Here is a 27,674-nt window from a genome sequence, read left to right as displayed (position 1 = left end):
AGCGTTGAACTGGAATTTAATAACATTGGCTTACGTTACTTTTATGACCGCCTTCTACATACGGCAAATAACATTGGTTTTCCGTTGATGGTAATGATTTAAAGTTTCCATTTTGAATAGATGTATGTTTTCAAAAGTGTGTAAAAAGTTGAAAGAAAAGATTAAGTAAATAATAGCACAGATGTCGCAGGTGTGGTGCCAATGACAGGCTTGGGAAAGAGTACCATCAATAAAAAGAAAATCCAACTTGGTTCTCCTGCTTTCCCATCGCTGCAGAGCAAACGAAAACTAAAATTAATTCCCTCTGCAGTGTGATGGAGGAGAAGAAAGAGTGGCCAGAAGGAAATTCACTAAACCGTTAAAAGCTATTCCCCCTAGGGAAGGGGCTTGGGGACAGGGGGAAAACATTCATTTTTTACTTTAAACACATGTGGGTTATTTGGAAATTTTGTGTTGCCCAGAAATTAACCTGCTTGTCTGACATCTCAGTTATAAACATGTTTTTCCAGATTGGTCATGTGCGTAGTGCCTTTGTGATATCTTTGGCATGAAAAACTTGTTAATTTCATAGAGTCAAAAAAAATCAATCTTTTCTTTATAGCTCCTGGGTTTCCAATCTTGGTTAAGAAGGTCTCCCCACCCCCTAGATTGTACATGTAGTACCGTAAATTTCTTGCAATACTATTACTATTAATTTATTACTTGTACCTAGTTAACCCTTCTAGAATTTATTTCTGTGTGCCGTGGATGACTGGTTCCATTTTCCTTTTCTCCCACTTGCCAGTGGGTCCATCCTGCCTCCTCTAAACTGAACTATGCCATGGGCTCTCTCTGTAGACACCATCTGAGTCAGAAAGGCAGTTACTGCTCCCTGCACCAAAACGGACTTGTTTGCAGGGCCTTTAGAGCAGGGGTCCCCAAAACCCGGGCCAGGGACCGCTACTGGTCCGCAGCCTATTAGGAACTGGGCCGCACAGCAGGTGGTTGGTGGCAAGCCAGCGAAGCTTCATCTGCTGTTCCCCATGACTCCCCATCGCTCACATTAATTACCGCCTGAACCATTCCCCCACCATCCGTGGAAAAATTGTCTTCCACGAAACCGGTCCCTGGTGCCAAAAATGTTGGGGACCGCTGCTTTAGAGCACATACTGATATCTGGAGGGGTTAATTCCCCATCACTGGTCACATTTTCCTAGCCATTCTGGGGTCATCTCTTCCTCCATATGAACTCTAAGAGTTTTATGTGACTATGCATTACTTCAATCATTTTCAAAATAAATTTTCTTTTATTGTTAAAAATGGGGAAAGGGCCTTTTAAGTCTCTTTCTAATATACCAAGGAGTAAGATATGCCAGCATCATAAACAGAAAGTGGCTGAGGGTACCTCTGGCACTGGCCCCTCGTCCACTAGGAGGCTCCCTGAACTTTCTGAAAGAGGAAGGCAGAGGGATGGAAGTTGGAGCCCCAAGTGCAGTCACCATCCTGGCCTGAATCCTAGAAGATACCTATCATTACCCCATGTCACAGATTAGCATCTCAGAGAGCTTAGTTCTTTCACACAGCTCGGGGCACTTGGAGCTGAGTTGTTCACTCCACACACATACCACGCTCAGTGCAAGAGCAAGAAATATACTGCCGGCAGCACCCTGGAGGAAAATATTGGTCTTTGAATATGCATCTCCCTGATGTGTGGATACGTATAAACAAATGAACTCAATGCTAGTATATATATACACAAAAATGACTAAGCCTGAATCATCATCTGACAAGCAAAGAGATACAGCAGTATTGATGCTGGCAGCCAGCATCTTCGAACAGACAAAACAAAAACAGAAAAAAATGAGAATCACTCTTTCTAAGTGTTTTTGCATCAAACCCAATATCTGTTCAACCCCTTGCTGTTGCTTAAAGGATGTTGAAACTTTCAAATGCACAGCATGGTAAAATCTTCATTATTTCACCTTCATTTGTCCCAGCTCAAAGTTCTCATGAGATAACAGGAATAACATAAAACAAATAAAAAGTTCTCGGCTGCTTCTCCCTTCTCGACTTTTTTAAAGTTTGGCGTCCAAGTGACTTGACAAACCCAGACCATAGCAATGATATTTTACGCAGAATTCTGGGATCAAAATACAACTTCAAAAATAATGTATTTTCTGACATCCCCCGAGAAAAAAATTACTGGTTTCTTCCCTCTGAAAGGATTTAGATGGAATAACATCTGTGTTGAGAATATTGTGAATATGTTAAACTGACAGGCAGTCTCTAAGGCACTCCGCTCATTAATGTTCTGTGCATAAAATTAAAACTTGAAATATATTTTTAAATCCATTTTGAATCATTTAAGCAATTCTCCCGCAAAGAAACTATTGTGCTGAAATAATATATTTGGAGCGAGGAATATGAAAGCTATTAAAATGTCTTAGACCCCCTGCCTTTCACGAGAAGAAGAAGAGGGGGAAATGTTCTCTCTCTTTGATTTGAAACTCGCTCTCTATAAAGTACACCCAAAAGGAAAAAAAAAACAACCTACTTTGAAATTACACTAAGAGCTTGACTTAAACCCACAGGAGCCAAGGAACTCAAGTTGGGCCTTCACACTTCTGCCCCAGCACGCTTGACGGAGCCAGAAGCGGTTCAGTGCGGGCGTGGGACGGCCAGCAAGGGTGTGCACCTTCCCTGGTCTGCAGCGCTCAGAGCCGCGAGCATGAAACCCCAAAGGAGGCGGGAGACAGAGGCGCAAAGACAGCCTTGGTTTGCTCCCGCCTTTTCCTGATTTCTGCAAACACCTCCATGTACGCTCAAAACACTCATGACTCGGTTGGTTTTTTGGATCCGGTTGGCATGAGCGTGTGCTAAGAACAGCAGGTGGATATTCTCTCATCATTGTCCCCATCATCTGTTTAACAAATATTCATTGAGTGTCAAGAGCCACCACCGTCCTAGACCTTGAGAGTTCAGCGTTGGGCAAAATTCAACTATGGAAACTATGAGGACACACTCTAAGAGAAAGGACATGATGCTATGAAAGGGTGGGGAGGTCATCTGGCCTGGTCTGGGAAGGCTTCCTGGAGGAAGTGACAGCCGAGTTACGTTCTAAGGGAAGAGGAGGAAAGGGAAAGTACATGCCAGGCCAGAGAACGGCAAGTGCAAAGGCCCTGAGGTAGGAATTTGCCTGAAGTGTTTCCTCGATGGAAACCAGGACAGTGTGGCAGGAGCAGAGATTGTGGGGAGGAGTTGAGAGAGGGTGGAGGTGAGGGTCGAGGTAATGGGTCAGCCCAGGCAGGGCCTGTGTCCACCATGAGAAGCCTCCACCTGCCCCTAAGGGCCGGTACTTTCATTGTCCTTTGCACATGTGGGGCCTTGCCCATATGGTATTAATTCATTTCTCCCCCATAACAACTGTCAAGGTGGATATCATCATGATCCCCATTTCACAGATGAGGAAAGAATCTCCTCAACTTTGCTCAACTGGTAAATAGCAGAGGATTTGAACCCCAGGAGCCTCGCTCAGCAGCCCAGCCCTCCCCACGCTGCAGCGTCACTGCTGGGAACGAGGGCGCCACTGGGGGCTTAACTCAGGGAGGGTGACTCCACCCAGTTTGTGAGTGTCCAGCCCACTCTGGCTGCCGGGTAGGGAGGGGTGGAAGAGGGGGGCCTGGTGGGTGCTGATTAGGTGAGATGGGAGGGGAACGTGGTTGGGGGGCTGTGGACGTGCCACTTCCCGCCCCAGGGCTGAGTCAGCGGTTCCCCCTCCTGGTCCCCCCCCACCCCCCCCCCGCCCCGCTAGCCCCTGCTCACCCTTCGTGACTCAGCCTTGGCAGGATGCGCCTTGACTGTGCTGTGCCGGGACCAGCTGGGGGCGGGTCCCCGATGAAGCCCTGCGCTCCCTCCCTCACCATCCGCACGCACCGGAGCCCGCCATCCACCCTGCGGGCCGGGGGCTCCTGAAGGCGCGGCCTGGGGCTCACCCACCACCGCACGCCCCTGTCCACCTCGGGCCTGCCACCACCTGGGGGTCCCAGAAAGGCAGGGACCACACGGCCTTCCCCCCTCACCACATGCACACGGGACACTTGTAGACTTCTGCTGAGTGAATTTCTGCACAAACTGAACTAAACGGGACAAACCGTGGCGTCAGGAGCATTGAAGGCTTCCAGGGTGGATGACGGCATGGATTTCTGGCACTTTTCTGGTTCAAAAGCTGAGATTCTAGGGGACTGCTGTGTCGTCAGTCACCCGAGAACACCTGACGCCCCCTGCAGCCAGGAGGACGGCCCCCTCTCGCCTTGTGGCCCAATTCCCCGCGTGTCCAGTGCTTCAGCAAACCTCTGGCAGGGAAATTTCGTCTCCTGCCTCCACGCCCCTGCCGCTAAGACCTTGCAACTCACAGTCAACACTAGCCCCTCGTGGAGACACGGAGATGAAATCCGCCCGGTGCACGAGGCGGGAGGGAGCGACAGAAGCACCCTGTGCAAATGCAGGGATGTGGCCCTGAGGAGGAGCCCGGCGCAGGGCCGAGGAGGGGCCGCATCTGGCCGGGCTCCTCACACTGGACGCGATCTCTGTTCTCACCCAACCTGGGTTCAAGGCCTTGTATTTTGCTGATTCTAAATGCACGTTGAGTTCACATTTTAACATCACTGGAACTGAGACACAACTTACGTTGGATGGATGTCAGACTTAAAGGGCAGAGTGAGGCTGACACCCAGATGGCGGTGGAGGTTTGATTTCTCCCTCTTCTGAGAGCGGAGCAAAGAGCTGGCCCCACGGGTCTGAGTTTGCTCTGCAAAGAACAGGATGACTCAGCTGTGAGGCTCCAGAGGCTGTCTGGTCCAGCCAGGCCTCCCGTAGCTGTCAGAGATTCCCTGGCCGCCATCCCTGTCCATGGGTAGAGCGTGACAAGGACAGAATCCTTCTGCCTGGGCTTTTTCTGAGCTGCACCCCATCCAGCCACTGCCGGCCACAGCACACCTCCCGAGAGCTCGGGGCCCGAGTGCGCTCAGCTTCTTCTCGGCCAAGTTCTCGGCAGCAAATTTGACCGTTTGTATGTGTATGGCGCGTGAAATACCAGGGTGTCTCATGATCAAAGGCATTTTAGATTTCATTACATACAGTGGTTATGTAATGGGGAAGGACAAACCTGACTCCATATGGGATCTGTTTCTTTTACTTTAACCTTTGTCTTCTATTGCTTTTGCTACAAGTTAAGAATGTTGCCTATAGCCTGAAATATCCAGGAGAACCCCTTCTCAAGGCTCTGACCTTTAAGGGTAGAACACTTTTCCATTCATATTGAGATAAAAAGCTGCAGAACGGAGAATAACATTTGTCTTTGAGGTTTGCAGGAACGTCGTGACCTGACCTGCGTGGTCCCCTGTAATAACAAAGGATTCTGACACCAAGAAGATTGCAACAACCAACAAAACCCCCCTCCCCTTTTAGTATTAAAGACGCCTGAATTCTAACTGGGGTAAGATGGTTCCTTGGGATATTAGTCTACCATTTTTTCAGTCTGCTGGCTTTCCAGGTAAAGTCACAATTCCTCACCCCGACAACTCGTCTCTCAATTTATTGGCCTGTCATGCAGTGAGCAGTACAAGCTTGGACTCGGTAACAGTTAGTTGACCTGGGCTGGTAGTACAGCCACTCTGAGCCTCAGTTTCCTTATCTGCATAATGGGATAATAATACCTACCTTGCAGGATGAATGCAGAAATTCAATAGAGTGTTACGTGTGCATAATACCGGCACATAGTAAGTGCCTGATAAACACTGACAACCCCAGATGAAGATCACTTAGCTCTTCTTTAGCTTGGGCTGCGTTGATCAAAAAGCCTTCTCAAGGCTGTCCATGCACCAAATTGCTAACTCCTCACTGAGCCCGTAAGGTGGGTACCACTCTCTTACCCATGTTACGGAGGTGACGGAGGCTCCAAGAGGCTGGAGGGTTGGCCTGAGAGCTCACAGCGAGAGGCTGGCAGGGCTGGGGTGTGCACCCAGGTGTGTGAGGTTGAGGACCAAGCCCTGGAGCCATCCAGCCACATCCCACACCTCCCTCCACACTACACCCTCGTCACCTGGGGGACGGGGAGGGTGGGGTGACGGTGGCTAGAGACGGGGTCAGGGTGTGTTGGGCCAGGATGGTTCCAATGCACTGAGGATGCCTGACAGTCCACACGCAAAGGCAGCCCCTCTCCCCAGGGACCAACGTACTGGATCACATTCTGCTCAGAGCCCCACTTATGCTGGGCATTTTCCTTGTCCTACTCAGGTTCCTCCAAGGAAGCTCTCCTGGATTTATAAGCGTGGATTAGAGGCCCATGGATCTCTCGTCCAAGCCCTCAGCAGCCTGCACAGTGGTTGCTGAGACCCGTGTGTGTCCCCTGTATTCATTTCCTGAGGCTGCGTTAACAAATGGCCACACCCTCGGGGGCTTAAAACAACAGAAACGTATTCTCTCACAGTTCTGGAGGCTGGAAGTCCAAAACCAAGGTGTCAGTAGGGCCATGTTCCCTCCAAAGGCTCGAGGGAAGGATGCTTGCTCGCCTCTTCCGGCCTCTGGTGGCTGCCTGCTTCCTCGGTGTCCTTGGCTTGTAGCTGCATCACTCCAGTCTCTGCCTCTGTCTCCACATGGCCTCTCTTCCCCCTGTGTGTGTCTGTGCGTGTCATATGGCCTCTAATAAAGACACCAGTTACCGACTTGGGGCCCCCCGATCCAGTATGACCTCATGTTAACTAATTACATGTACAAAGATCCTACTTCCAGAGAAGGTCACATTCACAGCTTCTAAGGGAACATGAATTCTGGGGGGACACTATTCAACCCAGTACACCACCTTGCAAGATAATTGCCTTTTGAGAGCAGAGCTGGGGTTCATTTACCTATGTAGGGCGTCAATAAGTGTCTGATAAAGAAATGAATAAATGTGCATACTGGGGCTTGGAAATGCTTATTCTTACTATGAAATGTCACAAGCTTCTGAAATTGGCCCAGCCTGTGAGCACCTCTAACACACAGGGGGAGCCCCCTACTCACTTGCAGGGTCCCCGGGCTGAGCTCAAGGGCTACAAAATGGAAACGGGAACATCTGCCCTGGGAATGCTGTGAGTTTTGAACATAAGGTTCAGGGGTTCTCCACAGGGCCTAGGGAACATGTTAGAAATGCCAGGGAGAAAAAAAAAAACAAAAACAAAAACACGAAGTGCCAGGGAGGGGAGGAGCATTTGGGGGTTATCACAATGATGGGGCCACGTGGTGTGCTAAGAAAAATACACAGGACAGGGGGCACCACCAAGAAAGATCCCCACCCCCAACGACTTGGGATCCCCCTGCTGTACATTCACCGAGGTTCATTCATGAAAATCTCCCTTATAATGATCTAAGCCGGGAGCAGCTCTCTGTTTTTCATATAAACGCAAAGCCATTTCATACATGTGAATACAGTCCTCTTTGCACAGGTTTATTTGACTTTAAATTCACCAGGAGTAAAACTGCTGCATTCAGATACAGTCAAGAGTTGTTTCACAAAGTCACATCATCAACGGCAATGTCACCAGTGGTATTTGAGGGGCCACTATGCTCATCCGTGGGTAAGTGGCATCTGTGACTGCATACACCCCATGATTCCACCAGGTCATGCAGGAGATACGGATCCCCTGTCTGGCTCAGTGGAAGGGCTCCTACCTGGGGCGCCTGTGTTATTATTAGGGACCGGAGTCCAGGCACGGCGGAACCCAAGGGTCCTTCGAGCCCAAGACTTTCACCAATTTTTAACCACAGCCAAGAGAGGGGAGCCTGGGCACACGGTCACTGAGAGACAGGGACCAGCCACAAGCACAGGGCCCTCAAGAACGAATGGGGGATTTTATGATCCCAAAGGACTCACGGTCAGTCTTAAAGGGCAAGGATGGTGTGGATGGGAGAAGGCCCAGCAAAGGGCCAGAGGTAGGTTGGAGGCCCCCAGGCTGGGTGCGGAGGGAGCCTCACAGTTTAACCACATGGCTAGAGCTGCCCTAACACACCCAAAGACACCCTGAACCCAGACTCCAACAGTCCCCCCCAACGCACTCACCAGCAAAATGTTTTCTGTATTGAACCAAAAAAAATGGTTTTCCTATAAAACCCATCCTGATTATTGCCAGGGTGATAAGCCGATTGTCCCTGGAGATAAAAAGCAAAATTGCACTGGTTCATCCTTTTCCCCTGATCAAGGAACACTAAACACATTGCAGGGTGACAAGATCTTAACTGAGAGATAAAGTGGAAATGACAGCTGAGTTACAGGCAAACGAAGGCCGATCGTCACAAATCTATAAATCGGGAACACTTAAGTCGGGCAGAGCCAGAGGGTTGTTTTGGTTTAATTTGGTCCAAATGTCATTGCTGTCTTTGCCACTCCCCTATCCCCTTGTCAGCGGGCTCAGTTCATGGCACCCAGCCCCAGCCCCTGGTTACACCTCAGTGTGATGCTCAAAGTCACCTGTGGTGTCCACTTCCTCCCCATGTCCACTGGGCCTCCACACCCTGTGCAGGGACATTTGTCGGAATCGCCCACTTGCACCTTGACCACTTCTCCAGGTGCTGGAGTGGACACGTGGCCCCAGCCCATTGATCAGCTCATTCTGTCTGCTGGCCATGGTGATCCTGTCAGAGATGGGCACACGCCTCCGACAGTCCAGTCAGAGAGAATGCTGAGACTGGTGTAGGAGCCATGGGAAAGGAGGAGCTTCCATCCATCGGGAGCCTGGAGCTGCTGGTGGCCACTGCCGGAAGAGCCTGCCGGAGATGAGCCAGCACGGAGGTGTGCAGAGCCCAGGGGTGGAGGAGGCCAGGCCCTGATGGCCTTGCTCTAACTCCTGGATACAGCCTTACCTGAAGCTTCCGAAGTCTTCAAATACAGGAGCTAAACTATCCCCCTTTTTTATTCAAGCTGATTTGAGCTGAATGTGTAACACTTTCAAGTAAGAGTCCTGGCTAATACGTCCTCCTAATTTCTCCCTATCCCACCATATCTGACTCTCTCTCCCCACCCCAAATGCCACCTCTCTGGGCCCAGGCCTCATCACCACTTGTCTAGGTATCATTACCAACCTCCAGACTGGCCCCCTGGCCTCCAGTCCACTGTACAGTCCATTCTCCAGACCAGAGCAACCGAAACAAAATAGGGCACGGTGCGCCCCTCCCCAGAGCAAAATCTAGGACAAAGTCCGAGCTGATTACAGGGCGTGTAGGGGTCTTGTACTTGTCAGTTGGGCTCTAGGGGTCTCCAGAAGTGGGCTTCCATTTCTTCTTGGAGGCTCCAAGCTCTCTCTCATCCAGGGGGACCAGCACCCTCCCCGATGGGTCTGGGAGTTTCCCATCTCTTGGAGCCTAGGAGCTCACCTCCACAATGTACAGCCTCAGAGGACCACAGAAACTTCAGGAACTCCATCTTGGCTGTCTCCTCCCCTGGTCTTGCTCTCTCTCTCTCTCTCCCCGCCCCCCAATCACAGAGAAAGAACTGAAGGGCAGTGAGGCTGATTGCGGACAGCGGCCCCCGCGGCTGTGTGCCGGATGGTCTCCCCAGATTCCCATCAGAATGCTCCCTTTTAAGCCTCTTCGATGATTAGACAGACGGGCAGGAGCCGGGAGCCACTGCAGCTGCTATTCTTATTAACCAGCTGTAAAAGACCTGGCACGCACGTAGCCCCTCAATAATCACAGCAGTAGCAAATCTCTGAAATAATAGCTATTCCCAACTTAGCCTTCCGGATTTCATAGAGCCTCCAAGCTTTCATTTAAAATCCATTTTCTGTGAAGTTACCTGAGCATGGGTGATAGGAGCCCCCACGAGATGTCTCCCCAGACACCAGCGTGAAGAACGCAGAAAGAGATCAAGGCACAAGATCGACTTGCCTTTTAGATCAAATTTGCGGAGTCCCAGTGGGTCCTACCTCCACGTCGATGACAGGAAAGGCCTCTCCTTGACACGTTTCTTAGCCTCTCGTGTTGCAGTGTCACACCCTGGGTGAGGCTTGTAGCCACAGAATGGTCAGAACAGCCTTCATGCAACCAAACAGGAATCTGCTGAGGGCCTACTGTGTGCTGGGCCCTGGCTGGTGGTGGGTCTGGAGGAAGGAATGAGACTTAGACCCTAACCACCACACCGGGAGCTTGGCACGTGGTAGGTCCTTAACCATCGCGTGGCAGGTTCTCATCCGGAGGGCCTTCCACTCAGGCCCAGGTTGTAGGGGTGAGGCGTAAGGGGTGGCAGGGGGGCGGACACAGAAACACGCAACGCTATTGGCTTCCTTTATAGGCATTAAGATTGTGCAAACCGTCACACGGGAAACGATGTATTCCTGACTATTAACCATCTAAGAGGCCTGAACAGGTATTCCAGGTGATCTTTCGCCTTGCAATCTGCCACGTTGTTGATGAGGTGCATCTGGATCTTGGCTTCTTACCTTTACTGCTGTGTGACCACGGACAAGTGGCTTAACTTCTCTGATTCTGTGTCTGCCTCTGCAAAGTAAGAATGATCATCATTCCTACAGGAAGGCCTGTGTGTTGGACGGAGCTACCCAAATGCACTAAGGACCTCCCACTGAACTCAGAATAAAGTCCCAACTCCCCACCCCAGCCCGCAAGGCCTGCTGGACCCAGTCCCCGTGGACAGCCTCTACTGTTTCTGGGGGTGGTCTCCGTGCTTCACGTGGGTCCCTGCTCAAATGCCACCTTCCCTGACCACCCGCTAGAGAACCCCGACTCCACACCATGCTTTATATGTTTTCATAACACTCGTCCCCACCCGAAACTCTCCTGGTTTATTTGTTTATTGGTCTGGAAGTTTCCTGAGGTTGGAAGTAGACCTATCTTGTTCCTGCTGGGTTCCCTGGGCCTGGCACAAAGCCCAGCACATAGAAGAGACTCTATGAATATTTGTTGGTTGAATGAATGAAAGCCAGCTTGCTTAAGCCTCAGCCAGCGGAGGATGCGAGAAGTTTGCCTGGTACCACCCGGTGAGTAAATGAGTGTGGGCTGTAATCCCTCCTCACCTCCCATCCCAGTGATCCGCTTTCCCGTCAAAACCCTCTGTCGGCAGAACCCGGGGCAGCGGGTCCTCTCTGGGAGCAGAGCCCTCCACGTGGCCAGTCCGGCTCCATAAAATATCTCTGGGGTAATAGGTAACTACTGCACTTACACTGCCATTCAAGTTCAGTCTTTGTGACTTAAAGCTACGTCTAAACCCTTCAGAGACGACGCCCGTGTCCTCAGAGCATATGCATCTCTCACTAGCACCCTTCTCAAGCACCTCGTTGCAGATGCACAGATACCTTCTGCTTCCAATCCTAACAGCCACCGGAAGGGGGGTCCTGGGCACTCACCACCCTGAATGACCCAGATCCTCGAGCCACGTTCACACTTGGAAATCAAAGTCGGTTCTTTTCCCTTGCATTCAAACTCACTTTCCTTTTCACACAGGGGTTGGGCTTTTCTCACATCCTAAGGGCTGGGACAAGAGAGGCAGGGGAGAGAGAAAGGGCAGGACAAACTGTACCCTCGCCCCGGTGCGGGGTCTCTAATTGGAGCAATAATCGATAATTATGCCAAATGTTGAACAGGCTCAGGAGGGAGACTTCTAGGGTGCTGAGGGGAGGAGAGGCGGCAGTGGGGAACTCAGCTTTTTTCTTCCACAACAAGACCCAGAGAATGTGTTCATTGTTACCTTAAGGGTGTGGAGTGTAGCTTACTTGTGAAGTAAGAGAAGAGTTCTTTCTGCTGGGACTGAAGACAGCATAATGTGTTTGTGAAGGCTAGAACTTTCCAGCTCCTTAAGCTGAAGCTCGGTTAAGCCATCAAGCACATTCCCTGCAAATTAGCACCTTCAGTTCAAGCCTCCGCGTCTTTGTCGTGCAGTCGAGGTAATAATCACCCGTGCTGAGAAAAAGGCACACTGGCTGGCAGGGACCTCTCCCCACACAAAGCCTTCTTCGGTTAAAAAAAAAAAAAAAATCATGCAATAAAAAGGAAAACTGTTTAAGCTTAAAAACTAAAAAGAAGCAGTTGGCTCCAGTTGTTGGAATGTTTTAAAAAGCAACAGCAAGATGAAAAAAATAAAAAATGAGAAATCAACGGCCCCAGAATGCTGAGAGGGCCAAAAATATTAATATACAGGAACATGGCAAACCCTCTGCAAGCTGTACATATTGTCTCCATTTCCCAGGTATAATCAACAAGCACGGCCTTCTTCTCCCTCAGCTCTCCCTTCAAACTTCCTGTTTGAAATCTATGCTGCAGGGACTTCCCTGGTGGCGCAGTGGTTAAGAATCTGCCTGCCAATGCAGGGGACACGGGTTCGAGCCCTGGTCCGGGAAGATCCCACATGCCGCGGAGCAACTAAGCCCGTGGGCCACAACTACTGAGCCTGTGCTCTAGAGCCCACGAGCCACAACTACTGAGCCCACGTGCCACAGCTACTGAAGCCCGCGTGCCTAGAGCCCATGTCCTGCAACAAGAGAAGCCACCGCAAAGAGAGAAGCCCGCGCACAGCAACGGAGACCCAACACAACCGTAAATCAATAAATCAATAAATTAAAAAAATATATATATATATATATGCTGCGAAACACTTTTCCCAAATAAAATAAACTAAAAGCATTAGGTGAATAAATTGTGTCTGTCAGAGGTCCATGAATTTCTTGTTTCGAATACAGGGAGGAGGGTTCGCCCCCCAGAACCAGGAAAGAAGGAGGATATGTATAAAGCAAAGAAACACAGGCCACCAGAAATAAAAAATCAAGAGAATTTCATCTAAGGCAAATGTATTCATTTGCTGAGCATGGTAGGTACACTGGTGAAGAAACTCACTGAGGGTGGGGTGGTCATGTAAGCTACAGATGCCGAGCTATTTTTAATAAAGACATAATTTCTTAGCATATAGTATAGTATGGGTATGCTCCATGAAATTCAAACTTATGTCCTGTATTTCTATATGCTAAATCTTGCAACCCTACTGATAGAAGGTTCCAGTGGTTATGCTAATTAAGGATTGATAATACACACTCCCACAGGACAGTGAATCCAGACTCTGTTCATACTTAGATGAAGCAAGTCCCGAGCCCATCGGTCAGGAAGGAGCCTTCAGGGAGGGCCAGGGAGCTGGTGTCCAGGGCCCCTATGTGATCTCAGTTCTGTCTCAGCTTCGGCTGCCTGAAGGCACAGCAAGCGCTGCTCCAAGGAGAAGCTTTGCCTTCCACAGACATCACCTCAGGAAGGCCAGGCCCGGGCTTCTTGCCCAGCTGTCATTTGCTGAGCAGATACGACCCGCACAGCTAAGCTTCAGCCATTCGGAAGTCATCCAGAGAGAAGAGAGGACCTCCTCACTGGTCAAGAGAGAGAGGAAAGCCAGGCGATGTTGACTCCGCACCTGCCGGGAGGGTCCTGCCCCTGGGAAGGAAGAGCGGTCCTCTAAGACAGGAGTTTATGGTGAGATGCAGGGGGTGGCTTTGGGGTTTGGTTCAAATCCTTTCTCTTCCACCTATTGTTTGAGGCAGCTTTCCCTTCTGTGACCTGGTCACGAGTGAACCCCTCCTCCGTGAAGTTCACGAATCTCCATGAAGTTAGAGGCTGAGGGAAGCGTCCAGCCAGGACCTGGTGAACGCTGCACCATGACGGTTACTGCCTTCCTGCAGCGGCCTCAGGGTGGGGCCTGGGGAGAACCCAGGCCAGTGTAGCTCGGGTTCCTCTCTCACTTCTCAGGAAAGAAGGAATCCCGCCTTCCAGGCCAGTCCACCAGCCATCCGCAGCCTCTTATTCAAAACTGACATCCTCAAGAAGTCAACCCCAGTTCCACCCAAAGCCCCATTTCCGTCTCCCCACACTGTCCCCCAAACCTTTGTGTCTTTGTGTCTTGGGCCAAGGACCCCTCCCAAGCCAAGGCTACCAAGATGCTATTCCTTGGGTAACGTTCGCCGTTATTGGTGAGCACCAACTCTCCAGGCACCGTGTGGAGCCCTTTACATTTGCTCCTCACAGCCTGCTAAGATCCCTACAAGCTCATTTTACGGATGAGGAAACTGGGGCTCAGAGAGGTTAACCAGCTTGCCCACGGTCACTGAGATGATACACAGCAGAGCCAGAACTTGAGCCCACATCCAATCCCAAAGCCTGTGCACTTAACCATAATTCTCTACCCATTTCGCAACCTGGACCCATCCCCTAGGGTGCCTTGTGCAGATATTTCTGAGGAGAATGGGCAAGACTGGCAAACTCTTATTCAACCTTCAAAACCCCACTCACTCATCACCTCCTCTGCACTTTTCTAACTCATCTGGGGTGCTCTCATCCTACTGTCATTTCATATATGAAGCTGCATTCACATCCGTGTCCCTGCTTAACTGAACTCCTGGGAGAAGTTGTGCTTGCTTTCTCATTTCTGCACCCAGTCACACTTTCCAGGGAGCTCTCCAGCTGCACTGGCCTCCTTATTGGTCTTCAAACAGCCCGGGCTTGTTCTACGTCAGGACCTTTGCCCTGCACTTCCCTCCTCCATGGAAAACTCTTCCAACCCCTTTGCATGGGTCCCTCCCTCTCCAGCTCTGTGCTCAGGCGTCCCCTCCTCAGAGAGGCCTTTCCTGGCCACCCACTTAGGATACTCCCTTCCGTACCCCTTCACTTGACTCTGTCGCCTCCAGCCTGCTTCCCTGATGTAACTTCCTTGACAGCATGCATCTCTCCCTGGGGTTATGGTGCATTTGTTTATCTGTCTTCACTTGCTTCATTCTGTGTCTTCCCTCCAGACAAGTCAGCCCCGGGAGGGCAATGACTTTGCCGGTCTTGTTCCCTCCTGGATCCCCAGGCACATAGGAGGTGCTCAGCAAACATTTGTAGAATGAATGAACCCTTGGTGTCTGGCATACAGACTGTCAGTAAACGAATTTATTCTTAATTAATCATTTTAACAGGACCATCTTAGAAGCTTCCCAAGAGAGAAGCAGACTTTGCCCCACTACAGGATGGATCCTCTTCTCTTCCTAGCCATCTACTATTCACAATTCTTCCCAGGATACCTTCCGTCCCATTGTAGGAATGGCAACCTCAGAGAAAAGGGCAGGAAGAAAATCCCAGGCCCAGCTGGAGACCCAGCCTGGCGGGCTGGCTTGCTCAGCCATGGCCACGGCGTGCTACACATCACCCTGATGAATCCCTGCAGCCCTGATTCCAGCCCCTGCCTGCCCCCTCACTATTTCAGCTGAGGCAGCAGTAGGGACCACCCCAATCCTGGGCCTCCACCCAGCATTTCCAGCAGCCAAGAAGAGCATCACACACCTAGGGTGTGGGGAACGTCATCAAGAGGGGAAAACAGGGCTTCCCTGGTGGCGCAGTGGTTGAGAGTCTGCCTGCCAATGCAGGGGACACGGGTTCGAGCCCTGGTCTGGGAAGATCCCACATGCCGCGGAGCAACTGGGCCCGTGAGCCACAGCTACTGAGCCTGCGCGTCTGGAGCCTGTGCTCCGCAACAAGAGAGGCCGCGATAGTGGGAGGCAAGACCCAACACAGCCAAAATAAATTAAATAAATAAATAAATAAAAAGGGGGGAAAACGCATCCTCAAAACATCTCCATAAAGGCACAAATCTGTGGATAAGGGAGGAAGTCGTGGATAGGGAGTCAGGGAGACCCGCCAGGGAGAATAGCCGATACCCAGTGAGGAGATGAAAGAACCCACGTCCTCTCCGAGGGTCTTGCTAATCATCCAGAGATGACCTGTAGGTCAGCGGAAGCTTGCTGCCTCCTTCTCTTGGTGCCATGAGGCTCTGGACGCCTGTGCATCCCGTGGCTCTCAGGCAGAGGAACATTCCCCTGACCTACGCAGAGGATGCACGTTCTGTTGTCTTTTAGACACATTTTCCAGTCCCAGGCCTATGTGGTGTGAAGGAAGCCGGGGGTGGGGGGGGGGGGGTCGTCGCTGAGTCAGTCAACAAGCACCCATTGAGCACCCCAGTGATGGGGGATTGGTGTTGATGGACATGAAAGAGACAGTGTGGGGTGTAGGGTCTGGAGGCAATATTATCTTTGAATTGCATTTGGAGATGGTTATAAAGAGTGGATTCCAAAGAAATGCATGCATATGTTCTCCAAAAGCCATGTGCGCTGAAACTCACAGCAGCATTTTCATGGAGGCCCCAAAACTCAGCCCCAGTGACGCCCACATCGAAGTGAACCCACCCCGGCTACTCGCAGCGACATGGATGAACCTCTCAAACGTAACACTGGACCAAGGAAGCCAGGCAAAAACGACGCCAGGATGATTCCACTTACACAAAGTTCAAATTGTGATGAAACAAATCTCTGCCGAGAAAAGTCGAAGGGGGCTGGGGGGCGGGGCGTCGAGTGACCTATTTCGTAATCCAGGCGGTGGTTACAGGGGTCTCTATGACGGAATCCATTAAGCTCGGTGCGCTTAGGGTTGGTACACTTGGCCTGTATACTTGCATGACAGGTCTAAATTTTAAAGGGAGGAGGGAATGTAAGGTCTTGAGGTTTCACCAAGGTTTTCCCCAGAGAAGGGCTGCTGCACCCGCGAGCCAGGCAGGTGGGCAGGGAGGGGGGCGAAGAGCGCAGCTGCGGACTGAGGTTGGCGGTGGGTGCACGGAAGCCGCGAAGCCAGGCGGCCACAACCTCGCCAGGTGCTGCGCCGTCTCCGCCTCCGCGGACTGCGTTGCTTGGCAACCGGTCTCCTAGGCGACGTGAGACGCTGAGCCTAGGGCCCAAGCGTGCCGGGCGCTCCAAGACCCCAGGCCCCATGGCGCAGAAGCCCATCAGCAGGGCCGCGGCCGAGCGCATGAACCTGGTGGCCCAGGACGAGATCTGGTAACGCCCGGGAACCGGTAACCCAGTGGGCTGGGCTGTTCCCACCTGAAGTGTTCAACCTGGCGGCCTCAGTTTCCCCACCAAGTCCTGGAGGTGGTCGACCTCTGGGCTCGAAGAGCGTGCCCTGGAGGTGGTCGGGGGCCTTGCGGAAAGGGGGCAGTGTTAGGGACGAAAGAGCCTTTCTTTTTTTAAACATCTTTATTGAAGTATAATTGCCTTACAATGGTGTGTTAGCTTCTCGAAAGAGCCTTTCTTTCTCTTCTCTTAGGCACACCACAAAGGCGTGAAAGCTTTTGCATCTGGCTTTACAACCCACTGCAAAGCTTTGCTTGAGATACGACTGATGTGTGCTTATTTTTAATATTTACCAAATGTTTAAAAAATCTTAATGTTTGTTCAGTTCGAATGAGAACACTTCACATTCTCTCTTGCTTGTCCTGGTTTTTGAACAAGAAGTTTTAATATAAAGATTAGATCCATTTTCTAAAAGATTCATGTTCAGCAGACATCTGTAATGGATGTTTTTATTTGGCATTCTATCCCATTGCTAAATAGTATCCCATCTCTTTGAAGTTTTAACCAGTATGGGAAGTTACTAATTTAGATGCAAGTAAGTAAATATTAGCAACAACAAACCGTCATGGCTTACCTCTTAAACTTCAGTTATCCTATTGTCATCTCTATGACTTTTACCCTTTCCTTGAAAACCCTGTAATAGTCACTTCATGTTTTTCTTTAAATTAGCTTTGTTTCACTTAATGAACTTATTTTTATAGGAAACTTTATATCACTCTTGAAAATGGAAAGCCAGTATTATTTGCAATAAATACATGCTATTATTATTTTTTAAATCTTTATTTTTATCCAAGTACCCACGATAGGAAATACTACCTAGCAGGGTATTAGAGGGTCTGTTCCCTCTGCCTAGAATGCCCTTTTCTCTCTTCCCCCACCAAACAAACTCCTACTCATCCTTCAAGACCCAAATCAGATGGCCCCTCCTGTGTGAACAGAGCCAATTAAGCCCTTAGACTGTTGTGTCCCATGTCCAAAGTGGCTATTGAACATTTGAAATGTGATTATTCCAAATTGGGGTGAGCAGTAAATGTAAAATACTAGATTTCAAAAACTTCATGCCCCTAAAAAGTGATACCAAAATTAAGTTCACCTGTTGATTTTTACTTTTTAAAAAATGTGGCTCTAGAAAATTTTAAATTACATATATGGCTCATATTTTTGTCTCATGTTACAGCTCCCTTGGAAATAAGACTCTGCTTTAAATGCTCAGTGCCCAGGGAAAGAGCCTGGCCAGGGCCTCTGAAACTGTTGAGACATCAGAGGGGGCTTGAGGTGCAGATATTGATTCCAAAATAGGAAAAGAAACTTGAAAATCAAAATGAATAAATGTTTAATCAGATTTTTGCAAAATGTGACACACCCGCTCTTCAACTGCAACTCAGTTCAGCTCCTAGATAGTTATGTATAAATTATATTCAATGTGGAGGAAAAGCAGGGCCAGGATTAGGGGGGGATGAGTGAGGCATCTGGAGTGCAATAGTTAAGGGGGGGGGGGGCTCCATCTCAAGGTCATGCAGGTGCTGGCTCTGCACTTGCAGGAACCTGAGAGTGGGCACCTCCTTAAATTTTGCATCCCAGGGCCTCACTCACTCTGCCCTGGTCCTTGCTCTGAAAACAAAGGAACTTTATATGTACCTCCATAATGATTTAACACTCCCCCATTACTATAGGTCCAGGGGCCCCCAAAACAAGGATTCCATTCCTAGATGACCCCTCGGGCAGAGTCAGCCCCAGTCCTGTCTGCTCCCTGAGGTGTCATCCAACCAGCATCTCTGGTTCTTAGACATGTGTCTCCCTTACATTAGTGGGAAGTCCCCAGCGACAGGGACTCCTGCTCCCTCCCTGACACGGAATCATCATTTAGTCCAGATGCATTGAAGAATGTAAACTTCTCCCCATTGCACCTTAGGGTTTGCTACTTTAACCCTTTTCAAATGTTGTCTGGCATGTAAGAGCTTTCTTTTTCAGGAAGTACCGCCTGAAGGCTGAAAACGAAGCACGGCAAAACTGGGCCCCGAACTGGGGATTTTTAACAACCCCCCTCGAGGAGGTAAATGCAAATTTGATGAGCTCGGAGGTTATAGAATCAATCATTTCCAAGAATAAATGGTTATGACGTGTATAATTTGCAAGAATAAATTTAAAGAGCATGCTATAGGCCAAGACGGCTGACATCTGAAGTTTCCTCCCATTCACAAATTTATTGAGCACTTACTATGTTATGTGCCAGGCACGTTCTAGGTGCTTCATCCGAACCAGCTCGTTGAACCCCCACGACAACCCCTGTGCGGGGGGGGGGGGGTGGGTGCTCTTTGATGTCCCTTTTCCAAATGAGGAATTTGAGCTCAAAGAAGCGCAAAGTCACACAGCTCAGAAAGAGAGGCACCAGGGGGAGATGCTGGTCTGGCTGATTCCAGGGCCACTCGGCCTTGGAATTCCCATCTGTAAAATGGGGTGATAGTCCTCACTGCCTCACTGAGTGACTGTGACGTTCAGATGGAAAGAGAGGAGAGGCCAAGTGAATATCGGCATGATTATTAGGAAAATACTCTTGGTATTTCCTACACCAGATAGGAAACAAAAACGAGGAAAAGGACGAGGCATAATTAATAGGGAGGGATGGGGACACCAGCAAAGAGACCACTGACCCCATCCAGAGGCAGCCACCGTCAGCCCAGCTGAGGGCTACCAGGCAAGCAGACTGGCTTTATTTTCTGACTGTTCAAGAGAGTCCAGAAATCCAGATGCTTTAATGAAATCTTCTGAGTCTAGAATAGTGGCTTGGATTTATAAGACACCAACAGGCCTGCAGAATGCTTGTGTGAGCTTCACTGGGATTGTGGCCAGTGGTTTGCAACCTTCCACGTGATCTCCAGGACACAACATGAGGAAACCACATTTCTCTGGAGGGAGGCAGAATCGCACAAAGGCCGCATAATTCAAAATGTTCATGATTCTAGGCAGCGTAAAGCCCCTTTGTAATTCACCCCATCCCACTAGCGCTGAAATTATGCCATTCTTAATGAGTTTTTTTTAATACTTAGAGAGTTACACAATTTGAAATTGTATGCATAAAATGGGTCCTTATTAATATAATATGCATAAAAGAGTCTATATTAATATTCCTTATGTGTAATTAAGTTGGGTTTTTGAAGAGTTCAAAATTGCTTTAAAAATTAAAAGGGGGGATGGAGGCTCTCCTCATAGTTTACAGGTTGGTCCTGAACCTTGCTGCCATGTTTTAGTCTGAGTTCATAACCTGTGACGTGTTCTCAGATCACTCGGCAGAGCTGTAAACAGGCAGTCTGCAAGGGCCTGGGGCTGAGCTCGCACGCAGGCCGGCCAGTCCCCGCTCTGCCCCTTTCTAACTGTGATCTGAGCACCGCCTTACCTGTCAAGTGCCTTGTCCTGGGGGGCAGTGAGGGGAAGCTTCCGAGGTCTCACCCTGCGGGGCCCCATCCCTGGGGATTGTGTTTCAGCTGATCAAGTGTGAAGAAGAGCCCGCCACCCCAAAGCCCCAAATCGAGCTTCCCGAGCGCTTCCGCATCCGGCCAGTGACCCCAGTGGAGAAATACATCAAGGTTAGCAAAGTCCTTTTAAGTACTTGCTTTGCTAAGTAAGAAATCAACCCCACCGGAGATGGTGTTTCTCCGGTGTTGCTGCAGGTGGGCCCAGCCACCTGCACAGGTAAGAACACAGCGGCGCCCGGCCTGCGGGGAGGCGGGTTTCCAGCCCTTTCCAAGCGCCTACATGGGAGACACAGCGGGTTACTCGTCCCTACACGGGCGGGACCTCAGAGGCCAGAGGAAGGAGTTGGGATCTGAGCCCGATTTGCAGTGGGAAGCAGGGCCACGGCGTGTTGAGAATTGCCTTTTTAAGAGATCGCTCTTGTTGCTGAGTGAGGGACCAGGCTGTCCGGAGGGGTGAAGACTTAGATGGTGTTCCCACCTGAGACCCATCAGCTGTGCATGTAGGGTAGATGCCTCTAGAAGTTGCTGAGCTCTGTAGGTCCCTGGGTGTCCTCTCATGCGTCTGTCACTTTAATCCTGGGTTCTGCTCTCTGCCCAGCTATGGAGAAGGCATTTCTGTGTCCTGATGGGGAGAGCGGATGAAAACTCAGGGTGAAGGCGGCCAGGGGTGGGGGAGTTAGGCTCTGGATTTTCTTTTCCTGACGCCCTCAGGGTCTGATGGGGTGGCCAGCTTGTTCGTAGTGGGTGCTCAGTGGGTACGATCTGTTAGCCGAATGAATGAATGAATGCATTCCACCGAGATGTTGAGAGGTTCCCCCTGATTATACAACAGTAGAGCCTCACTGATTTTTCTAGAAATACAGCAAAATATAAATCATACATTAAAACATCCGTATGTACCCTGACCCATGGTTAACATTTTGGGGGGTTCCTTCCAGATGTTTTCTATGCCTCCATATACCACCAATAAATGCTAGCTCTTATTTTATTACTGTCCTTTAGTTGCTCCCCATACTGAGTGCTTTATATGGTTACCTTATTTCCACAACATCCCTGGAAAGTGGCTATAATTGCCATCAAACCCATTTGGCAGATGAGGAAACTGAAGCTGACAAAGGCTGAATAACTTTCCCAAGGTCAAGTGGGTCCGATTCCAGAGCCATACTCTTAAATGTTATTTTTTGACTGCTCCTTCAATAAACACACACACATACACACACATGCATATATATATATATTTAAAAACCAAACTCCACAGGCTGCTTTGTAATCTCCATTTTTCACTTAACAATATACCCTATATATCTTTCCATGCAATTAATTGTAGCACTCCAAATCATTATTATGTTAATGACTGCATTTTTCTCCATTGTATGGGCCGACCATGATATGTATACCCTTCCCCTATCTCTGGATGTCTAGGTTGTACCCAGTTTGCAAGGAGCACCCTTGTACACACAGTGTTTTGCTCCAGGTCAGTAAGTTTATTGGGAGACGTGCCCAGAAATGCAGTGGTTGTTCCAATGAACCACACACGTGGAGAACCCGCTCTCCCCGCACAAACTCCGACTGGAACCCTAGGGCTGGCCAGCGGACAGAGCAAGAGGGGCAGGTAGAGGCTCTGCTATTTCTCCACAGCTGGGTTTTAATTCTGCCACCTCCCTACCCCCACCTCCACCCCCGGAGGGGACACAGGGGTGAGGGACCCTGCTGTCTCTCCTGGCCACGAGCGGTCCCCGTAAGTGCCTTGTCCCTGGGGAAGCTGGGCCCCTCCCTCTGCCATCCTGACAAATGGCCCCCGTGCCTGCTCAGGCAGGGTGGCAGCTGCCACCAGAATCATCATCTTTTCAAAGGAAGCGTTCCCACCTAGAGATCAGAACAGCATCCCCTTCTGGGGGGGAGAAGAGAGGAACTGTCCTGGGGCCAGAACAAAACGGAACCTGATTTCCCCCTGTGTGAGCCTCTGCTTAGGAGAAGACCTGGTGTGGAAGCCACACCCCTGTCACAGCCTGCGGGGGTGGAAGGTGGGGGCGGGGTGGGGGGGAGGAGTGGAGGGCCAGTCTCACGATCCAGCAGAGAAAGGCACTTTGCTTGTTTCCCTCTGAGCTTCTTTCCTTGCTGAAGAAATGGCTCCCGTCTTCCTCCTTCCCATCCCCGCTTCAGGTGGATAGACCCTTTAAAAATACATTTATGGTTTAACAGGCACCCTACACCCCAAAGGGCAATGCCGTGAAAAGCCTCCTTCCCTCCCCAAACTCCTGAGAGCTGTTGCCCCCGTCTCTGCACCCTTCCCCAGATGCAATATGCCTATCCAAGTGGATGTGGAGGGCTCTAGCCCTTTTTCCTTAGTACACAAATTATACCATATTTTACATCTTTTTATGCATCTTTTATTCTCTTAGCAGTTTGTCTTCAAAGTCGTTCCATCTGAGAATATACAGAGCTACCTCATTCTTTTAAACTGCTGCGTAGTTTTCCATGGTGCGGAGGGGCTGTGGCTGAATGGGTCCCCCATGGATGGACACGTAGGCTGTGTCCAGGCATTTGCTATGACAAACAAACAGGGCCTTGGTATGTGCGTGTGCAGGTATTAGGATGTCTTAGGATAAATGCCTAAGGATGGATTGTCAGGTCAAAGAGTGTTTGCATTTTCATTTTTCATAGATGATGGTAATACTGCCCTTCACAGAGAATTAACAACAGATCCTCCCATAAGCTCCTTCACGGTGGTGTTTTCACCTCTTTATCTGGTGGGTGAAGTGTGGCATCCCAGGGTGGGTTCTGACTGCATTTCTCTTACAAGTTGGAGATGGACTTGAAAGCTGGTCCGTGTGTTCCCGAGGTCTCAGCATCATGGAGAACTGGCTCGCTGGAGGAAATTCTGGCCCCACTGGCATTTGTTCATGACCCTCCTTGCATGGGGCCTCTCAAGAGATTAATTTTAATACCTCATCAAGAATATATGTTAAGGGGCTTCGTCCACCAGGACCGTCCCCTCCGGCCACCGCCTCACTCAAAGATCCTTTGAGCCAAGCGTGAACTCGTAACCCCAAGCATACTAAACCTCTTCATCTCGGTTCTTCTGCTGGAACAAATACTCCTCACTGCTGTCTTGGTTCAAATCCCCCCGTAAGAGCAGAACAGAAGATTATTCCAAAAGGAAGGGAGAAACCTGCATAAACATTTAGCCTCATTTTCCAAAAATTTCCCAAATTTCAAGGAATTGACAATGTTGCCACATATTTTATAAAGGGCACTGTGAACTGTAGTATTTGATATTTCTGCACCTTACTTTTTTCTCTTTTTCGCTCTTTTACCAAATAAAAATTGTTTCATTGGGTCGTGAATTAAATGTGTTAAGCATTACAAGATAAAGAGACATGTTTGGTGATCGTTACTTTCAGGGAAAATGTGATCTCCGAGGCCAGCTGATTGGAGCTGCACCTTACTTAGGGACCCTGGCTCTTCTTTCTGTCTTTTCTTTCTAATTTTTGCTTCCAGTTTTATTAAGCTATAATTGACATACAGTACTAAGTAAGCACTTGTTTGTCTTATAACTGGACGTCTGTACCTTTTGACCACCTTCATCCAATTCCCCCTCCCCCACCCCCGCCTCTGGTAACCGCAAATCCGACCTCTTTTTCTACGAGTTTCTTTGTTTTTGAAGTATAATTGACCCACAACACTATGTTCGTTCTTATTATACAACACAGTGATTCAATATTTCTAAACATTTCAAAATGATCACCGTAAGTCTAGTTACGCTCTGTCACCATACAAAGATATTGCATAATTACTGACTATATTCCCCACGCTGTACATTTCATCCCTGTGACTCATTTATTTTGCAGCTGGAAGTTTGTCCCTCTTACTCTCCCTCACCCATTTCTCTCCTCCTCCACCACCCCTCTGGCAACCACCTGTTTGTTCTCTGTTTCTATGACTCTGTTTCTGTTTATTTTTGTCCATTTGTTTTGTTTTTTAGACTCCACATGTAAGTAAAATCATGCAGTATTTGTCTTTCTCTGTCTGACTTATTTCACTTTTAAGTATCCTCTAGATCCGTCTATGTTGTCACAAATGGGAAGATTTCATTAATTTTTATGGCTGAGTAATATTCCATTGTATATATAGACCACATCTTTATCCAGTCATCTGTTGATGGGCACTTAGGTTGCTTCCTTATCTTGGCTATTGTAAATAATGGTTCAATGAACATAGAGTTGCATATATCTTTTCAAATTAGTGTTTTCATTTACTTTAGGTAAGTACCCAGGGGTGGAATTGCTGGATAGTATGATAGTTCTATTTTTAATTTTTTGACAAACCTCCGTACTGTTTTCCACTGGCTGCACCGATTTCCATTCCCACCAACAGTGCAGGAGGGTTCCCTTTTCTCCACATCCTTGCCAACACTTGTCATTTGTTGTCTTTTTGATGATGGCGACTCTGACAGGTGTGATTAGTGACAGTGAACATCTTTTATTTATTTATTTATTTATTTATTTATTTAATTTTGGCTGTGTTGGGTCTTCGTTTCTGTGCGAGGGCTTTCTCTAGTTGCGGCAAGCGGGGGCCACTCTTCGTCGCGGTGCGCGGGCCTCTCACTATCGCGGCCTCTCTTGTTGCGGAGCACAGGCTCCAGACGCGCAGGCTCAGTAATTGTGGCTCACGGGCCCAGTTGCTCCGCGGCATGTGGGATCTTCCCAGACCAGGGCTCGAACCCGTGTCCCCTGCATTGGCAGGCAGATTCTCAACCACTGCGCCACCAGGGAAGCCCCGACAGTGAACATCTTTTAACGTGACTGTTAACTACCTGTATATCTTCTTTGGAAAAATGTCTATTCAGGTCCTCTGCCCATTTTTTAATCAGGTTGTTTGCTTTTTTGATGCCGAGTTGTATGAGCTCTTTGCATATCTTGGATATTAACCCTTTATCACATACGTTTGCAAATATCTTCCCCCATTCCGTAGGCGGCCTTTTTGTTCTGTTGATAGTTTCCTTCTTTGTGCAGAAGACGCCTTTTAGTTTGATGTAGTCCCATTTGTTTATTTTTCCCTTGCCTGAGGAGACATATCCAAAAAAATATTGCTAAGACCAATGTCAAAGAGCGTGCTGCCTATGTTTTCTTCTAGCAGTTTTATGGTTTCAGGTCTTACCTTTAAGTCTTTAATCCATTTGAGTTTAGTTTTGTGCATGGTGTGAGAAGCAGACCAGTTTGCTTCTTTTGCATATCGTTGTCCCGTTTTCCCAGCACCATTCATCGAGGAGGCTGTCTTTTCCCACTGTATATTCTGCCTCCTTTGTCATGGATTAAGTGCCCATAGAAGTGCGGGTCCATTTCTGGGCTCTCTGTTCTGTTCCATTGACCTGTGTGTCTATTTTGGGGCCAGTACCGTGGTTCTTTCTGTCTTTTCCACACCGGGCATGCCGATCCTGATGCCTCCGTGGACACGCCTCGTGCTGCTGTGGCCCGAGGCGACCCAACCCCCTGCCTTTCTATTCCAGGTGCTCCCATCCCCCCCAGTCCCAAAGACGACCCAGGGCTTCATCGGCTGGAGATCCGGGGTGCCGGGCCTGAACAAGTGGCTGGAGCACGATTATGAGATCAGAAGCTGCAAAGGGGCGTATGCCAAGGAGCTAAACTGGCCGAAGCAAGGTGTCCACTGAGTCCAGACAGAGACCCCGGTCCCTGGGGCAAGGAAGGGTGGACCGCCAGGCGCCGGTGCCCATGCCCAGGAAAGGAAGAGCTCCCTGGCCTCCTCCCAAGGACAGGGTTCCCCTCCCCATCCGCTCATGGGATATTGTTGCAAAGAACACAAAACAGCCCTTAGACGTTTTCAATTCTTCAGTGCCTCCCTTCCAGAACATTCTTGTAACATATTCATTCTTGGCTAATGCAATGAATAAAGCAAAATAGACTCTCTGATTTTTTTTTAATACCATGGGAATTTCTAGGTATAGCTTTTAAAAACACAATGTGATTTCATTTTTAAATATCTGTCTAAACCCTTTAGTGTCACCTTCAATCCCCCTTCTCAGCATCCTTGTTGTAATGAGGTTGTTGGCCAGGTGTTTCTGTACCCAAATACCCCTGGGCCTGCTTTTCAGGAGGAATAAAGCGCTTTGAGCGTCCCTCGACACTCCTTCCCCAGGATACCTGCAATACGTCAACAGCTTTAAAGCAAAAAAGAGCACAAGATGTGCCATTGATGCAGATTTCCTGGAGAGGATGGGTTTCCTAAGCGCTCTGTAGGAAACCTTCCCCGATTACCTGGTCCACCCCCCCACCCCCCCGCCCCGACCCCCATCACCACACAGACAGCAGCCGAGCTGGGCAACGAGGTCCTCGTCCGTCCCCCGTGGACGTTTGACATTAATCCCTTGGTCAACATTTGATTTCCGGTCCCTGCCTGTCCCTGAGGCTTTGCTTCACCTCCTACAAATGGGGCTGGGGGTGGAGAGTGCGGTGTCCAGTTGGTGAAAGAGGGCAGCAAGGAAGAGCCAGCAGGCCCTGAGGCCCCGCCAACCGGACCCCAGGCAGTAGGAAAGCGGAGAGTTTGTAGGTGGCCTGGGAAGGCGGGTCGGTGTTTCGTTTCTGAGTAGCAGAGGGTGGTGCCTCCTTCACACCTGGGGTGGGCAGAGGTGGGGGGCAGCCACGTCAGTTACCTGCCCTCCACGGAGTCACGTTCCTTCCTCCCTCTGGTTGGTCCAGTGTCACTGTTCACGGGATGGGTTCCTCCCTGGGTTTGCTTGAGTGAGGGGGCTGGAGGTGATTGTATCCCATGGAATCCGCCTACAAGTCCCACCCATCCAAACCTTTCCTGCTCACCTGTCTGTCCAGGTGTGGTGGGAGCGCTTTACCAATCCAAGAATCCCTCATCTAGAACCTTCCCCCGACCCTGGACGCTGGCCTCCCCTAGCACACTTCTACAGGGACTCCATGACTTTAGGGGCACCAAATGCTGGGGGACAGAATCCCTCCTGAGTCTGGGCCACCCCCTGCAAGTTCTGGGCTCAGTGTCCAAATCCCAGAGGCCCCTGGCTGAAGAGCTTCTCTTGTTCAGGGATGTGGTTCTCTATAAAGCCTGCAGGATGTGCTTTGAGAGATTGGGCTTCTCACCCGGGGGTAGGGGGTGCTGACTGCCGACAGCTCCAGAGCCAGCCAGTCGGGCGCTGAGAACAGAGCCACCGAGCAAAATCTCCTCCCAGCCACCTCGTCGGTTCTCTGCCCCACACGGCCCTCCTCCAGCCCAGAGCTGGAAACTC

General features: G+C 49.7%; 1 protein-coding gene across 1 annotated transcript; it reads left to right on the top strand.

Moving 5' to 3' along the window:
* The first annotated feature begins 16,767 nt into the window (after positions 1-16,767).
* Positions 16,768-26,075, top strand: CIMIP1 (ciliary microtubule inner protein 1). The gene is made up of 4 exons (XM_068525116.1): positions 16,768-16,856; positions 18,903-18,984; positions 20,414-20,515; positions 25,914-26,075. Exons 1-4 carry the CDS (start codon positions 16,789-16,791, stop codon positions 26,073-26,075), a joined length of 414 nt encoding a protein of 137 aa, XP_068381217.1. The 5' UTR covers positions 16,768-16,788.
* The last annotated feature ends 1,599 nt before the right edge of the window (positions 26,076-27,674 follow it).

Source organism: Eschrichtius robustus, chromosome 16 (assembly GCF_028021215.1).
Source record: "Eschrichtius robustus isolate mEscRob2 chromosome 16, mEscRob2.pri, whole genome shotgun sequence".
NCBI classification, from domain to species: domain Eukaryota; kingdom Metazoa; phylum Chordata; class Mammalia; order Artiodactyla; family Eschrichtiidae; genus Eschrichtius; species Eschrichtius robustus.
This window is presented reverse-complemented; position numbering and strand designations above follow the sequence as displayed.